The sequence below is a fragment of the Epinephelus moara genome, chromosome 10, assembly GCF_006386435.1.
Source record: "Epinephelus moara isolate mb chromosome 10, YSFRI_EMoa_1.0, whole genome shotgun sequence".
Classification (NCBI taxonomy): Eukaryota; Metazoa; Chordata; class Actinopteri; order Perciformes; family Serranidae; genus Epinephelus; species Epinephelus moara.
The window spans coordinates 41,219,389-41,237,441 of NC_065515.1; the positions used below are offsets into that span (position 1 = coordinate 41,219,389).

Below are 18,053 nucleotides of genomic sequence, written 5' to 3' on the forward strand. Positions count from 1 at the left end.
CATTCCAGTGTCAGCAGCAACTGTGTCTTTGAATTGAAATATTTACAGCTTGACCACAAACAGGTCTGCCCTGACTTACCATACCCTTCCCAATAGTGGATGGGATTCTCTGCAAAGTGTTGAAGGCTCAGTGTGCAACTTAACGAGAGGTTAGTTATCACGCACATAACCACAAAAATACAAATCACAGGTAACATTATGAATACGTGTTACTGCACTGCTGTACACCAAATGTGTCATAATTGTGTGTTTATGTTGCTTAAAAATGTACCTTAGGTTTTTCTGCCTAAAATACTACATAAACTGTCAAGGAAAACATTTTGAAAAGTGTTCGGCGCTCTTAGTCTAATTGTCTTAGTCCTGTGAGGGAATGGTAACTTCCTTTATAAATGAGCGCTATTAAGCCTTAATGCTTTCCGAGCATGATGGAGCAGCTAATTTTAGCTTGGATGCTAATGGCAGTCTAGGACAATTAACATGTCTATTACTGCCATAAACTGTGAATAACACTGAACGGCAGAAGCCATTTATTCTGTTCGAGTCTAGCTGAAGAGTAGACAGCTAAAGAGCTGTGGGGGGAAGACAGAGTGTGTAGCAGACACTGTGAGGATGCTAAAATCAAACAGAACAGAGGTGTTACTGTTATGAGATAGAAATATAGTCACTGAGAAAAAGTCTCCACTATCAGTCAAGGTCAGCTGTCCTACGACTTAATGTGATTTGATATGATTTATTGTGTTTATTCTTCAGCTGGACAGTTTGACTAAAATAACTTCACCAACTAATCTAGAGCTTCCACTTTCTTGTACACGCACTGTGCAGAGCCAATGAATTACTGCTGCTCTGCCCTGAAAAGCTGCTGCTTGGAAAAAGCTCATATACTGTTGTGTGTAAATTATTTCCCTTTTCCCTTTTATGTCAGAAGGAATAAATATGTGTTCACTCAAGTTACATTATAGCTGTTCTACTCCATATGTAGAACAAGTTGGAAAAGAAGTGGATGCACCCAACGAAAGATAGATGGCTGATAAAGGATTTAAATCATGGCTGCTACATAATAGGACTGCATGTGATTTAGGGACTGTGTGAAATTATCAGGGCGGGGAGAGGGGGTCAGAGACATGGGGAGGGTTAGCTTTTGAGGTTAGCTGAGTCTAAACTTGTACGTTTTTAGAATTATTACTCTTGTCATAGCCACCATCATGACGTAGTTTTTTTCCCCTCCCCTTTTCCTCCCAAGTCAAAGAAAACTGGGTAGTGAATATATTGTCCATCACAAACTGGATGTGACAGATCCTAGGTGGGGGGCACAAAGCCACTATCTATATGTGTTTGTCTCACAAAAATATTTTAGTATCTACATTCAGATATAGAAGTACTTAGTACTTAGGGATGTAACAATATGTATTTGTGTTGAATTGTTCGGTATGAGGCTTTCGGTTTGGTACACAATATAAATGGAATGATACAGACTACCCTATTACATTTATATGATCTTCTCAGTGCCACTGTGCTTAACAAGGCAGCCCACAGGACGGAACAGGCAGCATGCTGTCTGCCCCTTCCAGCCCTAAACCAGAACATTTTACTCCAGTGAGACAAACTGGGAGGCAGCTACGCTAAGCTAGCTGGTTGTTTGATAGTTAGTAACACCATTACCAGGCCAGAAACAGAAGATCGTCCGTTAACCTACAGGTCTGGTGTTTGAAGCCACTTCGGTTTCACTGTGAATTATGAGGGTGATGGTGAGAAACTGTGGTGGATAAAAAAAAACAATAATACACTGCAAAATGAAAAATGAGTCACTGTGCAGCGACAGTTTCTCTTAAGCAGCTAACCCAGTAGCATACACAGAGAGGCTACGGCTGCTGTGCGGCTGAAGCCTCTCGTTCAGCTGCTAATGTTAGTACAAAGCACACACCTACAGCAGTGAGTAGGAACTGCCAGCAGGCCAGGTAGCCGACTACCGACTAGATGGAAAGAGTAAAAGGTATGTTAGTGACAGCTGTTTAGCTTGTGTTTATATGATTGTGGCATTTAACAGAGAATTTTATTCATACATTTATTAAACTGAAATAGCTCAGAGAGCCTGTGGGACGTGGTGAACTCACTGCTCATGCACAGTGGGCAAAAGTAACACAACTGATATGATGCACTCTAATGTCAGTAGAAACGTAGTCTTTATCTAGTAGAGGTTATGTTAAGGATGGCTCCAGTGCATCAGTAGTAGGCTTTTAGGCCCACGCAAAAAAAACATCCACAATTCAGTCCTGCACAGTTCCCAGTCTTTTCATATTGTTAACAAGTATTTTCTAACATGGTTATTGTGTTTAGAAATAAATCAGTGATTTTTGCTCTATCCAGACTTTAACAAGCCCATTTCAGCCATAATGTAATTCCTGCTTTGTACAAAAAAACAAGAGCCCAAATTATGTTAGTTTTCATGGATTTGAAATTTAAAAAACAAGGATTTCTCTGGCATTTGTGAAACAAAATTGTTTCTTTTGTTTTTATTTGTTTGTAACGACAGTGCTATATTTTATATTTTATATTTTATAAGGGACACATCATACTTTACGATTTTAGTTTTCATGAATAAATGCATTAGAAAAACATTAAATAAAAAAATAAAAAAAAATAAAAAGAAATTTCTCTGGCATTTCTACTTTTTGCTGTGTCCAAATGTACTGAACTGTACCATCACTGTATCATGTCAAACAAAACCATGAATGTTGCAAACTGTTGGTGCATACAGCTGATTTTGTTGCTTTATATTCCGTGTTCAAAAGTTTTCTACAGACATATTTTAATTTTCAGTCCTTTTGAGTCTTTGTGTATACAATGAGAGCAGGTCAAGATGAAAGTGTGGTTGATGTTTTAATGGAAAAACAAAAAAAAAAAAAAAAAAAAAAAAAGACAGAGCTGCAAACTTAAAAGACAAGCTCTCTCTGCCCTATTGTGATGGTGCCTACAGCTAAATTCACACCACATAACTTTCATTGTTGACAGATCGATGCACTGTTCACGCTACAGACTTGCTATCTTGCAATAGGGAGTCTGGAAATCGGTGTGGTTTTCACACTACATGACTGACTGGCGACAGGAGGTCACACACTACAAGATCTTTTTACCAGGAGGAATCCCGGATGAGTCTTGTGATGTGCGGGTTGAAGTACAAACTGATACTTTTTAACTATACAATATCAAAGTCAAAAAGTGACAAAGCAATGTTCAGAGTAAATTATTAGGCTAATAACATATAGAAACACTGTGGGGAATAGTCCACCTTACACACTCTCTTCTGCTCCCTCTGTCACTCTTTTTCTCTCCCTCTTAAACACACACACACACACACACACACAGAGTACCGCAGTCCTCGTCTCTGTCTGCAAGCTACAGCCAGTGAGAGCATAAGACGTAGGTTGACAGAGGCAAAGTCCTCGAAAGGCCCAGATACTTAGCCTGCTAGATATCTGTTTGAGATGCATCAACGAGCCTCTTGACTTACGTCTTTGATCAGTTTATCCATAGTGCTCAAGCGCAGAGCCAACGCTCATTTGCCTTTAGTCTGGGGCTTTTGTTGGGGAGCTCCAAAAACTGTCTACCAAAGTCATGTAATATGAACTAGGCATTACCATAGACTGTATATAAAGATGGATGACACGTCTCCAATTCTTTCCACTGTACTAAAATGTGGCCAAAGTATCCCAAATACAGTCGCTGCCATCTTGTGCTGGTTATGTCATTTGGAGCCAGAGTCTGTGCAGTAGCGATCTCCGTGGTGTTAGTTATCAGAAAAACGAACACTTGAACATACAGCAGCATGATAAGAAACTACCTAAAATGATGGAAATTATAATCAGAAAAAAATTACTTGAGGTGTACTTTGAGTTTTGTCTCATCTGCCAACATGGAGGGGGCGGGCTTTAAAAGCTATACTGCAGACAGCCACCATGGGGTGATCTAAATGTTTTGAAGAGCTGTCATGTTATATATCTGTATTACTAGTCCATACCCAATGGTAGCTCAAGTCACCTTCTACCTATGCCAATCCTCAATGCCTATGTGCAGTTTCACATAGATTGACCACGTCAGTGAGTAGAAAAACGTGGGACTGACAGAATGACTGACTGACAGAATGACACACTGACAGTTTCCGTGATTATGTACAGCATACCATACCATGACTTAGTCATACCAAATATTGGAGAAAAAACCCCCCAAAACATTCGGCCACAGGGGGAGCCACAGCGATCGGTTGCATTTTAGCTATTTTTAAGNCCAAGAGGGAACTTTAGATATTGGTCCCTAGATTATGTTCACCGAGTGTCATGCAGATCGGTCAAACTTCCTAGTAAAAGAAAGATTTTAAGTGTTTTTCAAAAAATTAAAAATGGCGGAAAATCTGTATAACCGGAAGTTATGGGTTCTTGAGGCAAATTTGTTCCTCATGAGGAGAGGCATCTCTGTGCAAAGTTTCATTTGTATTTGTAAAGCACCTTTCTAGTCTTCTGACCACTCAATGTGCATTAACACTACAAACCATTTCCACCCATTCACACACATTCATACACTGGTGGCTGAGGCTACCATAGAAGGTGCCACCTGCTACTCACTTAACCATTCATACACATTTATACACTGATGGCACAGCCATCAGGAACAAGTTGGGGTTCAGTGTCTTGCCCAAGGACATTGTGACATGCAGGCTGGAGAGGCAGGGGCTCACACTGTCAATTTTTTGATTAGTGGACAACCTGCTCTACCTCCTGAGCCAAAGCTGCATCACGAATATGGTGAAGATGAACAAAAAGCTAATAAAAAGATGAAACTTGTTGAATATCAAACCTAAAACTATGTCCACCTCATGAAAAGTCCTGCTGCTTTGGTTACTAGTACTTCCTGTTCACAAAATATAGACAACTACCGCCTGTTGATCATTCCAATATACTGTATATAAGCAAGGCCTCCTAATATGATTTCCAAACCAATGTTTATTCTTGACAGGCATCGGAAATCCTGCTACCTGTGAAAATGAGTATTGCTGGTTGCAGCAGCATGTGTGTGATGTCTGTGTGTTTCCGCTTAAATTATGAATCAACAAGAAGGGGATGTGTGATGTTTATAGCAAATTGGGTTGAATGAGGGGAGAAAAAAATATTACTTCAAAAGTTGGGACGTTCACATTTGTTCAGAGTGCATTCACTGTTCATTTCTGAACAATATATTTGTATTCGTTTACATTCCTTGTCCACAGAAAATACAGAATTAATGACACCGGGGATGGTGGTACTTTTTAATAAAATGAAATATGTGATTGAGCTCCCCTCCCACCCCAATAACTGTTGTTCAGTCCCTTACTGTAAATTTTAGCCGCAAATTTGAATTCCTGGGTTTGGCCTCGGGAATGGCTATCCCAGAATGACCAGTAGTGCGTTCCAAATGTTTCACATGCAGAGCGGGACCTGTTTGGATGAGTCATGGCTATCCAGGCTACAGGCCATTGTGTTCAAACAGGTGTAACCTACCACCTTGTTGTCTGCCTGCCAGCCTGTTCTGAATGAGCCAGGTTTCCACTACATTTGTTCACCATCAGTGGGCCACCGCTACAATCACTGGGCTCAATACTGCCTTGTTTCTCATCTTCACATCTTCACATCATAGAGGGTTTTGCACACTAAATAGCCAACAAAGGCCTTTTTAGTTACCTATTTGATGGCAGTAGATCAAATTTAAAAAGACCTTTTGGAATCAAATCATGAATGTACTATAACTCCAGGAGATATATACAGGTGCTTTCAACACACAATGTGACCTCTTAACTCTCCATGATTTACTCAGTCAACAAATAACCAAACTGTGTCAAAACAATCAAGTGAAATCATGCTTAATTCAGAACACAACAGAAGACTCATTATAGAAACAATGTGAGAATTAGCTCTTTTTCAGTGTGTTGAAACCATTTAGTCATGTGCCTTCAGTGTCAGCAGTGGCATGTTATTCATGAAGACGAATCACCTAAAAAACAATTTTTTTCTTGACTTGACCTGCTTTTGCCATTTTTCATCATCATTTTCCAGCAATCACTTCTAATCACATTACTGCTTGACCTCCATTAAAACACAATATGCCGTTAAGTGTTTAACCAAGACCCTGAGCAGACTACTTCTCTGAAGAACTTTTCAACAAAATATCTGTTCAAGGTTCACTTGTCTATTAGATGGTGAGTCAGACATATGACCTGCTCTCAACTGCATTACTTTTTTCCTAAATTGCTTGTTTCAGTCTGATGAATGTGACCTGTTCAGGGGTCAGTGTGAGTTCATGAGATTTGATCATGAGCTTTAAAATCCATGTCACTGCAGAGCTGTGCCATGACAGAAATAAAAAGAGGATGTTTGACATCAAAGCTGTGGTTAATAACTTTTATAAAAATTACTTTTTGCAAAATTTGCTGAAACTATCACTATGTCCACACATAGGTTAATGAGACAGATACTCTGTAAAAGAAATCAGGTCCTCCTACCACTCCTCGTGTTTCAAATGGCATTTCTTACTATCTACTGCGGCTCATGAAAACAACCAATCAGAGGCGAGAAGTTTTTATTGCAGCTGCCAATCATGTCAATCACTGCTCCTGAACTGCAGTCAGTTTGTCAAAATCGGCAGCTTCAGACACATACGAATCAAGATTCTGTTACTGTGTTGCCTTTTTCACCTAAATTATTTTCAGAAACATATTTTACTGTACTGTTTAAATGACAAAGTTTGCTCCGGCCAACGGGCGGTGCTGAATTTTTCGGCTCGACTTTTTCCAACATGGCGGTTGGATCACAAACTTTGTCATTTTACAGCTAAAGAGTACACTAAAATATGTTTCTGAAAACATCTGAGGTGAGAAAACAGCAATGCAGTAACAGAATCTTGATTCATATTTGATCAGCACTGCCTAGGTTGACAGTTTGACTGCAGATCAGAAGCAGTGATTGACAGCTGCATTGGAGACTCCTCAGCTCTGATTGGTTGTTTTGATTTACATGCAGTAATGCCATAAGGAGAAATATGAGGAGGTAAAGGAACATGATTTTGTTTTATCTGTCTCATGTAATACTGTGTAAATATAATGACAGTTATATGACAAAAAGTTATATATTATATATTATATTTATAATATATATATAAAACAAATGACCAACTACAGCTTTAAGATAGATACCAAAAATCGTAATGCTAAAACAAAGCAGTCCAAATCATGATGTGACATTCACAGTTGAGACAGTATTCTATCACAGGTAGTGACCCGACAGGCTAACTGGCCAAAGTGCAGTCTTTGACTAATATCTTTGGTATTTAAGTGTTATGTTTGTGCAAGTTTTCGATGTAGTCTATGCAATACGCTGATAAACTATATTTTTTGTACGCTTGCAATTTTAAAGGCTCCCTGTGGACTCTTTGACCACTAATGATGAGACAGAGCAAAGTTTTTAGAAGCAGACTGTGTTTGTATCTTATGCACAAGCACACACACACAGCCATACAAAACACATTCCTGCCAATAGATTCATGTCATTACACTGATCAACAGTTGGTGGCGGTAACACACCAAGAAACTAGTAGGCAGGGAAGAAGACTGACAGCGAGCAAAAACTGGTGTCAACAATGCAGGTTTCAAAATCTTCAAAAAGTCATCTTTGCAAATGTTTTGTGATGAATGAAATGCATTGGGCACATTGAACATTACAGTTTTTGTTTACACGGCAAACAAATACAAAGGCTCAACAATTTCAGGAGAGCTGAGCGGATATGTGAGACTGTACAAATAACAGAGCCGAGTTAATAGGGAGGCAGGAAGACCAACTGAGCTAACGGTGGAGAGATGGAGCCCACTGATTAGTGTGCCAAAGTGGGAAAAACTTGCTGAGATGGATGTTGTTCAGGTTGCATGCAAGTTTAGTCAGCTTAGATTGGAACTTTTTAATACTAACTAATGCTTAGAATAATTTCGTCACTATAAGAAGACAAAGAAAGGACCTGTTGACCCATGAAAAAACAACAACAACAACAACACAAAGAAAAACATTTCTGGAGGGGACTTTAAGATATCAAACATCAAATTCAAATATATTCAAGATTTCGGTCTTTAGTTTCTAACATCATTTTTCACATGTAAGACTTTCCAAAGTGTGTGTGCGTTTCTGGGTTGCAACTCTAAGACAGTAACTTGTCTCCTACCTGTACACTCCAGGCAGTGTCTGTGGGATGATGAAGCTCTTCTCCAGGTCACGGAGCACATCATTCAGCATCCGCACGTGGGAGGGGTCGCGCTCTTTGGGGTCATTTGCAGGCCGCATCGTTTCTGACTGGAAGAAAGCTGCATGGTCTCTCAGAGAGGAGGCTGAGGACAGCATGGGCTGAGTTACCACGCTCTTGTCTAGACACATATACAACACAGGGAGAAGAGAAGGCAACACATAAAAAAACTGACCTTAATTTATATAAGCATTAGATAAAAGAACTAAATGTTGAAAACACCTTGCAAGGAACAGACTTTGGTTTCAAGTTGAAGCTTACTGCGGTCTTACAAAATCTTTGTGACAGTTTCAACAAAACCTGTGCAATGTGCTCTTTATGCCTTGAAGGGCATTTGGGGACTAGCTGTATCAAGGCCCACATCACAAAATGTATAGCAGGGTGTCTGGTGAGTCTACTCACTTTTTAACTTGCGACTGAAACCTGGCACCTCGTAGCCTTTACAAGTGCATCAATATTAGCTGTACAAAGTCATGCAGTGGGCAGGATTGGACCCTTTGGGGGGGCTGATTCAGTTCAATTTTCGGTGATTCATCTTCATGAAATAACATGCCACTGCTGACACTGAAGGCACGTGACTAAGTGGTTTCAACACACTGAAAAAGAGCTAATTCTTACGCTGTTTCTATAACGAGTCTTCTGTTGTGTTCTGAATTAAGCATGATTTCACTGTATTGTTTTGACACAGTTTGGTTATTTGTTGATTGAGTAAATCATGGCTGTACGTTTGACAGCCCCAATCTAGATAAATTTATATTTGGAGGACGACAGGATTTTATTTATTGGTCTGCACATGCAAACACTGTTTCTACATTAAGTTCTGTTATGTCCTCTATGCTCTCAAGCAAACATGCAGTCTGTATCGGGATATCTTGTTTGGATGAGCAAAACATGTAAATATGGGTGCGGATGCACACAAAATAGAATAGAAATTGGGGTATGATCAGATCGGCTAGTCTGCTTTCAGAGGCGTTCTGGCTTGCATTGTGACTGAATCAGTCGCAGCAGTTTGGCCACATTCTTGAGAAAAACCTCCATCCAACATGTTGAAAGTTCACCTAACACCACCTCGAACTGCTACCTTGACTACCAGTCAAAACATTTCCAATGACCTGGTAAAGGAAAAACGAGATGAGCCGGAGTTGCTACAGAAACCACTATGACATGCAGGTAAACAAACTATTGCTAGCAGACTTTTCGACTGGCTGTGATTGCATTCTTACAGTATAAGTAATGTTAGCCCCTAGTTAGCAAGGTTACCAAAAAGCATCCCACAGATGGCTGTCTCTGTCTGCCATGTGAACCTCACCTTGCCTTTACCCTGGATTGAGACACACTGTGTTTGTTGACATGTCCACCAGCTCTGCCTACCTACTTTGCATACTGAAATGTGGTCAGTGGCAGCTGGTGATTATTTACCTGGGTGGGACTGCAGGCACTGAGGGCTTCTGCTTACACACTAGCAATGCTGTTGTCTAGCTTGGTGCACTAAGCTTGACTCCAACTGCAGAAGACTGTAACATTTACTCAACAATTGAATCAGAAAAGCAAATACACTCCATCCAACAGCTCAGCTTAGCTACTCCTCTGTTCTCACTGAGCAGAAGAATCCTCTAGAAAAACAAGCAAACAAAGAAACCTTTGACTTATTTGAATTAAAACACTTAAAATGAACATATATGCAGAATGTACATTCTTCTCTGATTTCATAATGAAATACTGTCTTTATATTTGTCATCTCCTTGTCATATTCTGCTTTTCTGTGTATTAATTAAAGGCCTACACCTTATGTGATAGTAACAGCAATGCAAAGATGCAGTGGTGCATATACCATACCTATCATGCCATCTTACTTCTCATGTTGCTGCCATCATCTGGACTGAATCAGTGGAGCTAGAATAGCTAATAATGTGGTAATGGATACATCATCCATCCATCCATCTTCGTCTGCTTATCCAGAGCCAGGTTGCAGGGACAGCAGGCTAAGCAAGTATTCCACACATCCCTTTCTCCAGCAAGGTTTTCCAGCTCCTCCTTGGGGAACCCTTGGCGTTCCCAGGCCAGAGGAAATATTCCTTCAGCATGTTCTGGGTCTACCCCCAGAACATGCCCTGAAAACCTCACCCAAGGACGCCCAAGAGGTTCCACCTCCACCTCCGAGCTCCCTCGGGATGTCAGAGCTCCTCACCTTATCTATAACGCTGAGCTCAGCCACCCTGCAGAGGAAATTGATTTTGGCTGCTTGTATCCGCGATCTCATTCTTTCGGTCACTACTCAAAGCTCATGACCATATTTGAGGGTTGGAACAATGATGGATTGGAAAGAGAAAAGAGCTTTGCCTACTGACTCAGCTCCCTCTTCACCACAATGGTCCGATACAACACCCACAGGCTGATGCTGCAGCAGTTCACCTGTCCATCTCACGCTCCATTCTACCCTCTTGTCAACACGACCCCAAGATGCTCAACCTCCTTTGCTTGGAGCAATAATTCACTCCTAACCCAGAGGAAGAAATCCATCGTTCTCTGGCAGACAATCACACACTCGGAGGTACTGACTCTCATCTGGGCTGCTTCACACTTGGTTGCAGACCATCCCAGTGCATGCTGGAGGTCACAGTCTCAAAAAGCCAACAGAACCACATCATCTGCAAAGAGCAGAGATGTAATTCTGAGGTCCTCAAACCAGATACTTACCTCGCCCGGACAACCCGGGCAGAGGAAAACACCTACTAACAATAACTTAGTGTCAAGTATACAGACACAGCTCTCCATCCCTGACCTGTCCATCATGTCAGTCACATCTTCAAAATATCATTGGATGTACACAAACAAGCACTTGTAGAATCACACTCACTCAGGACATAATTTAAAGCTTTTTTCCTGTCCTTTCTATACAATGGAGCAGCCGCTGTACTCCAATCTGCCTCTGAATTTCTGAGCTCCTCATCTCACCTCATCTTGAAAATATCATTTGACATACACAGAAACACACTTGTACAGACACACTTACTCAGGACATCATTTGAGGCTTTTTTCCTTCTCTTTCAACCCACATACCAACCATACACCTAATAAAGAAGTACATGTTTCTTGTCTCTAACTAATGATCAATTTACTGCACTGGCCTCTACACACACACACACACACACATAACCAGCTACTCACACAATGCTCCTCATTATCCCATCAACACAAAGCTGGCTTGTTTTACAGTACATTTGGCACTGCAAATCAATTACCTTGCATTTACAGTTAATTGGCCTGTATTCTTGGCTCTATTATATGAATTCTGGCTGAATTTAATGGGTCTGTGTTGGAAAAGCTCAAATCTGTTGTGTAACTGTCTGTAAAAAGGACAAAGGTTCATGTTCAGGTGTTCAGCTCTAAATGGTTTACATTCAGTTACACAGACACAGGTGCTTTTGAAGTCCATGAATACAGTACTGTCACTGTTTGAAATTCTGAAGGTCAAGACATACTGACTTGTATGAAAAGTGCTCTATTGCACTTCAGAGTGATATTACTTGAGTTCCACTCAAGTAATGTGCATTTTTACAGTATATGGTTTGAATTTTACTTTTCTTCTTTCTGTTTAACAAATACCACTGACTTATCAATTGAAACTGTGGAGTCGGTTAAAAAACAAGATATTGATTTTTGTTAAGGAAATAACAAATGTAAAAAAAAAAAATGTCATTGCTTTTTTTTCTTGGTGTGGACATTAAGGGATATTGTGTCACATATTAATCATTTAACAAGACAATGTGCAGGTTGGAAACACTATCAACAAGTCGCTAAAAGAAGTAAATAAATATCTGGAGGACCATAGTTCATTTAATTTAGAGGTATTTTTATCCCACTATTTCATTCACACTTAGTACACAGTAGGATTTAAACATTTTCATCTTTTCAGTAATAGTTTCTAGACATGGGACATGATGTGTATGATTTTGTGCTGCTTTCATATGGTGTGGCATGTTTGTGTGACTGTGCTTACTATTGTTTTGTAAGGCATAAAGCACAGTGCAGAAACATAGAAAAAACATACCCTGCCACAGGTTTGTGGAGATTGCAGTATACTCCTCATGTGTAATGAATCTTACTCAAACAGAAAGAGATCAGCTATATGTCTGTCATTGTTTATGCTGTATATACACCGATCAGCCAAAATATTAAAACCCGGCGGGTGAAGTGAATAACATTGATCATCTCGTTACAATGCAATTTCCTGCTGGGAAACCATTGCTTTTGGAATTCATTTGGATGCTACCTGACACATGCCAACCACCAGAACGTCGTTGCAGACCAAGCACCCCTCTTTAAGGCCACAGCACTCCATGATGGCAGTGCCCACCCAGCAGGATAATGCGCTGTTACACTGCAAAAACTGCTCAGGATATGTGACGCTGAGGAACATGACAAAGAGCTCAAGGCGTTGACCTGACCTCCAAATTCCCCAGATCCTTATCTGATCGAGCATCTGTGGGACCTGATGGTACCCCACCTCACAACCCACAGGACTCTGCCCCTAAAGCCCTGGTGCCAGACACCACAGGACACCCCCAGAGGTCCTGTGTCTAGACGTTGACAGGTCAGAGCAAAGTCTGAAAGAAGGCCCCACCATGGATCGCAGGCACCTCTGGTGTACCAACACTTCCTAAGAATGCACAACCAGATAAGGATCTGGGGACTTTGGAGGCCAGGTCTATGCCTTGAGCTTTTTATCATGTTCCTTGAACCATTCCTGAACAGTTCTTGCGGGACAGCATAGCGCATTGTCTGCTGGGAGCCACTACCATTGAGGAATACCATTGCCATGAGGCGGTGTACTTGGTCTGCAATGGTGTTTGGATGGGTGGAGCACTTCAAGTGGCCTCCACATGAAGAGCAAAGGTTCCCCAGCAGAACATTGCACTGTGACGAGATGATCAATGTTGTTTACTTCACCAGCCAATGGTTTTAATGGTTTGGCTGATTGGTGTACGTGTGCACACATGGTCTAAGGTCTAGGTACTAGATTTTTAACTGTAACAATAGTCTTTAACACCATAACTACTGGCATAGATATTGTAAATGGAACAAAATGTTGTCTTTTTACGTAATACTGAGTTTTGCAGAATTTTACGATACTAATGCTGTTTGGTGACAAGGTTGATTATTTTGCATGAGACAGATTGTAAGAGAAAAATATAAAGAAAAGAAGAGAAAACTAAGTAATAATAGGTGTGTAATAATAGGAACAGTAGCGGCTCGTGATGAAATTGGGTGGGAGGGCTAACGCATTAGGCCTATGGCCTATACTGATCAATAGTTCAGCTGCAGAAACAGTAACATCACACTGAGATACAGTATCAGGTTACAGCAACAATGCACTACAACAAAACTAGAGAACTAACGTTAGGCTAACTACAAAAATGTTCTGANACACACACACACACAGACTATTTTCCGCTGTACACACAGACAGGAAAGGTAAAGAAAGGAAAGGAGTAATGCTCCTTTAATAAGAGGTTAGGGCTTGGGCCTAGGCTGAGCGGTATGGCCTAAAATCAATATTATTTTGGGGGGGATACAGTATGATACGATCTCTCTTTTTTTTTTACACCTTAAATAAAACAATTTAAAAAGCCATACAAGTCTAGGATGGAGACTATTTATCAATAACCAATATTTTAATATTTTCTTTAATTTAATAATTTTCTCGTCTTTATTGTAAAAGATAGGCAGGGCTTAGCCCTGCTAGCCCATTTATACCAGCTGTCTCTGAATAGGAGTGAAAGAGTGAAATTGCACATTTTTCAGATCAGGGCCCGCAAATATTTGTTTTTCCTATAGTTTGTTTGACTTTAAGAATATGAAGAGTCGTCTGAGTTCACAGCAGTATGGAATGCAAACATGTTTAAGATTTTATAGTTCTTATTTTAATCAAAAAGAGACTATGAACTAATAAAATATTTTATACTGGTCTTATTCAACAGACCTCTGTGAGAATTTGTATTCCTTCGGATCTCAGTGTGTCACAGTAGGTTGGGAACAGAGCGTGACTCATCTGAGAGGAGAGGGGAAGACAGTGGGGACAAAAATAGACAAAGAGATCTGTTCTCTCCTACAAATTTAAATGGCTCTGGCTCCTCGCAGCCAGCTGGGACTCATGAAATATTGTTTGATTGTTGTAATCCATCACATCTTTTGACACGCGGGGACGTGTGTGAGTGTGTTTGTATTTGGGTATACAGTTGGGACTTGGCCTCCTGTGATAACAGTGGCAGAGGGAAGAAGGAATGAGAGAAAGACAAAAGAGCTTCAGGGTGATGCTTTTATTGGATGAAATATTTTTTACTTTAAGTTCAACAACATCTACAGATGTTTAGGAAAGTTGGCACTGGGTGTCACGTAGGCTTAATTGATTATCATTCTGCTGCATTGATATAGGTTCTCAAAGAACCCTGGCTCAAATTATTGTCGTATTATTTAAGTAAGAAAACAAAATATGTTGCAAAGAAAAATACATATTCAGATTGCCATAAACAGTAATTAGTCATGAGTGACTGCTGTGGCTCTTTTTGATTACAAGTCAAAATAAAATAAAATAAAATAAAATAAAATATGATTATATGTCTGTCTCACCATGTATAAGTTGTTCTGCATTTGTCTTTAGTTAAGCTTTATATTATTATCTTTATGTAGGTCTGCTGCAGTTCTGTTCCTGTTGTGCGATTCTCAAATAACATTTGCAGGGTGATCTGTCAATGTGACTCGGGGCCAGATGCTAAAACTGCAGATTTATGACTTAAAGTCTGTGTGTGCAAAAACACAGAAATGTGCATACAGTATGTATTCTTTTTGTCACATTTACGTACACATGTATGAAGTAGCGTGTATGCATCATGACTTTGACACCATACCATTTTCTTCCGTCGTGGTAGTGGTCGACTGCACCAATTACCCGTGAGCTTTTGTTCTGACAGATATCTGTTTTTAATCAAAAATTGGACCAACTATTAGTTAGACTACTGCAGCTTGTATTTCAATTTGTTGTCATGGTTTACTCTTCAGGCTAAGACAAACCTGCTATTTTTGGTTCCAGCAAAGAACGAACTTTTTGGGTTCCAGACCCAGGGATGTATTTGTAAATCATTATTGGCACAGTATTGATGCTGTATCCTAATCAAGATACAGGAGGGTAATCAGTATTTTTTTAGGTTGCCGCTCTCACATTGAAATGCACATCACAACAATAAGGGATCCTATAGGTACTATAGACAGCAAAAACCTTTTATAGTGAAACTGAGTAACAACTTAAAGAATATCAATGCATATTACATTTGGTCTCTCACTGTGTATTAATTTCTGTTTCACCTTTTTTATTAAACTCCCTCCAGAAAAGCATGTGTTTGCCTGGTCTGAACTATACCTGAGTAGGCTGAGTGTTCTTCTTTCCTAAGTTACAGTTTATGTGGGAAATGGTGAATCCATGGCCCCAGGAACTCCCTTTGTAGCTCCTCTCCTCCTCTAGCTCTCTTTTTACAGTAGCTGATTTTGAGGCATTGTGTCTATGACCGGAGAAGGCAAAAAACATTGTATTTTATACCAAGCAGCAGATGTTTTGACATATTAAATAAACTTCCTCCCAGGCATGACACAAAAGAACAGAAACAGAGATTCTGCTCCTCAAGGCCTTTCTCACTGTTAAGCAACAGTGGTAACCACACACTATCATCTTTTTGTCCAGTAAAATGGTGTGTAATGATCTCTTTCAGCATATCCATGTGTTGATTATGTGGAAGTGAAAGTACACAAAGTAATAAATACTTTAAAGACAAATAGGTTATCTGAGGATACAGACCTTTAAAGGGGCAAAAAGCGAAATCATTTCACCGCTAGGTTCGCTGTTGTGCACTGCCTGTAGACCAAGTTGTGCACTGCCTGTAGACCAAAACAAAGTGTGTCATGAGCCACACCTCCCTCTACCTCTGCTTTTCACCCCCCCACTCACCTCATCTGTGCACCCCAGCACCGCAGCATCTCCACGGACTATTACATCCAGACGGTCCCGGTGTTTCTTCCACAGGCTCCACTTCACTCAGCTTCACTCAGCAGCCTGATATACCCGCTGCTTCTTCCCACTTTAACCTGAATAACAAACCAGGGCTCGGTGCCGGGGCTAGCTGGGAAGCTAGCGGAGGCTAACTGGCTGTGCTGGCAGCTGAGTGAAGTGGAGCCTGAGGAGGAAGCACCGGTTAGCCCCGGTTTCACTACAGGCAGATTCACTCGCTACAGGGGTGAGGAAATAAAACCTAAACAGCCGACTTAGTTTGGCTTAGATAAGCAGTTAGCAATGTCTTTCACTCACTCTCAGTCTCTGCTGTGTTTAGCTATTTCCCTGCTTTCCTGATAGCGTTAGCACTAGTCGGCTGCCATGCTAACGCTCCGACTCCAACTGAGCCGGTCTCACGGAGAAGAGAGGAATGTTAGCGTTAGCTCCCGGAGTTAGCACTAGAGCTACTACAACTACTGGAGTAGCTTGGGGAACTGCCCATTGGTTCGACAGCCCATTGGTTCGACATCCCATTGTTCCGACCATATTAAACTCATTGCTCCGAAGTCCGTTCCGAAATCATCATGATGCCCTGTGGTTAAGGTCTGGTTAGGTTTAGGCACAAAAAACACTTGGTTAGGGTCAGGAAAAGATCATGGTATGGGTTAAAATGAAAAAGAAAGTGACAAAGAGATAAGCCATGAGCCTGCTTCGCCTCAAGCCGGTCGCAGTGCACCATACGCCCGCCGCGAGCCGTTCAGCACCGCGGACAGTCGGACTAATGGGATGTCGAACCAATGGGCTGTCGAACCAATGACATGGACCCAGTAGCTTGCAGCTATGGAGCGCTTCTACCAGCTCTTCTAGTCACTGAGCCTCGCCTCCACAGGTACCATCATCATTGAAGTAGGCAGGGGAATAGCTAAACACAGCTGCCAGGCTGCCCGCCAGGCTACATTTTACAATGCTAATTGCAAATGTTAGCTGGGCTGCCGGGCTACTCACCTAACACAACCGAAACGCCTGACCCATTGCTGGGACCGAGCCGCTATTAACCCATGCTACGATTGTAACATGAAATTTAATTGAATCGACATAGCGACATGTGCCTAACGTTACTGTAACACTAATTAAAACAGACATTTGACTCTGCCATTTCACTTTGAAAATACGCGCTGCCATTGCTCACTGGCTGTAGCCTTTTATAGGGAGGGAGGGCCAAGGGCTCCGAGGGGGGGGGATTCACATGAATGCGCAGCCGGACCGGCTTGTAAACAAGGGGCTGGAGATCAACACAGAGAGAGGTTGTGTGAGGTCATGCTATACTCCAGATGAAATTACACCTCTAGTTCTTCACATAGCAATTTTTTAATTCCTTCAATCTAGAAATGATGAATTTCGCTTATTGCCCCTTTAATGACAGAAAATTGTTAATTCAAATATTTCTTTCATCCATTTTGGGGGCTGTTCTGTCCTTGGCCATCACTGATTGGATAGCCATTATTTAACGCCCTTTTTATTTAACACTTCTTCAGTGGTTGGAAACAGGGACCTGAGTGTCTCACTCCTTTATATTCATGAAAAATGTCTATTGAAGAAAGGGTCAGACCATGTTTTTGAGAAAGACAGAAAGAAATGCACCTCGCCTGCTCCATCATATAGTTGGATACATTTCTTTCTTATGCACATACAGAAGGGAAAC

At 40.9% G+C, this 18,053-nt stretch overlaps 1 protein-coding gene across 1 annotated transcript in view; it reads right to left on the reverse strand.

Annotated features, from left to right (window-relative positions):
• LOC126396257 (inactive N-acetylated-alpha-linked acidic dipeptidase-like protein 2) overlaps positions 1–18,053 on the reverse strand; it is a 770,727-nt gene that overhangs the window by 15,195 nt on the left and 737,479 nt on the right. The window contains exon 16 of the mRNA XM_050054195.1: positions 8,233–8,431. Within this exon, the coding sequence (XP_049910152.1) occupies positions 8,233–8,431 (199 nt within the window). The remainder of the gene's footprint in view (positions 1–8,232; positions 8,432–18,053) is intronic.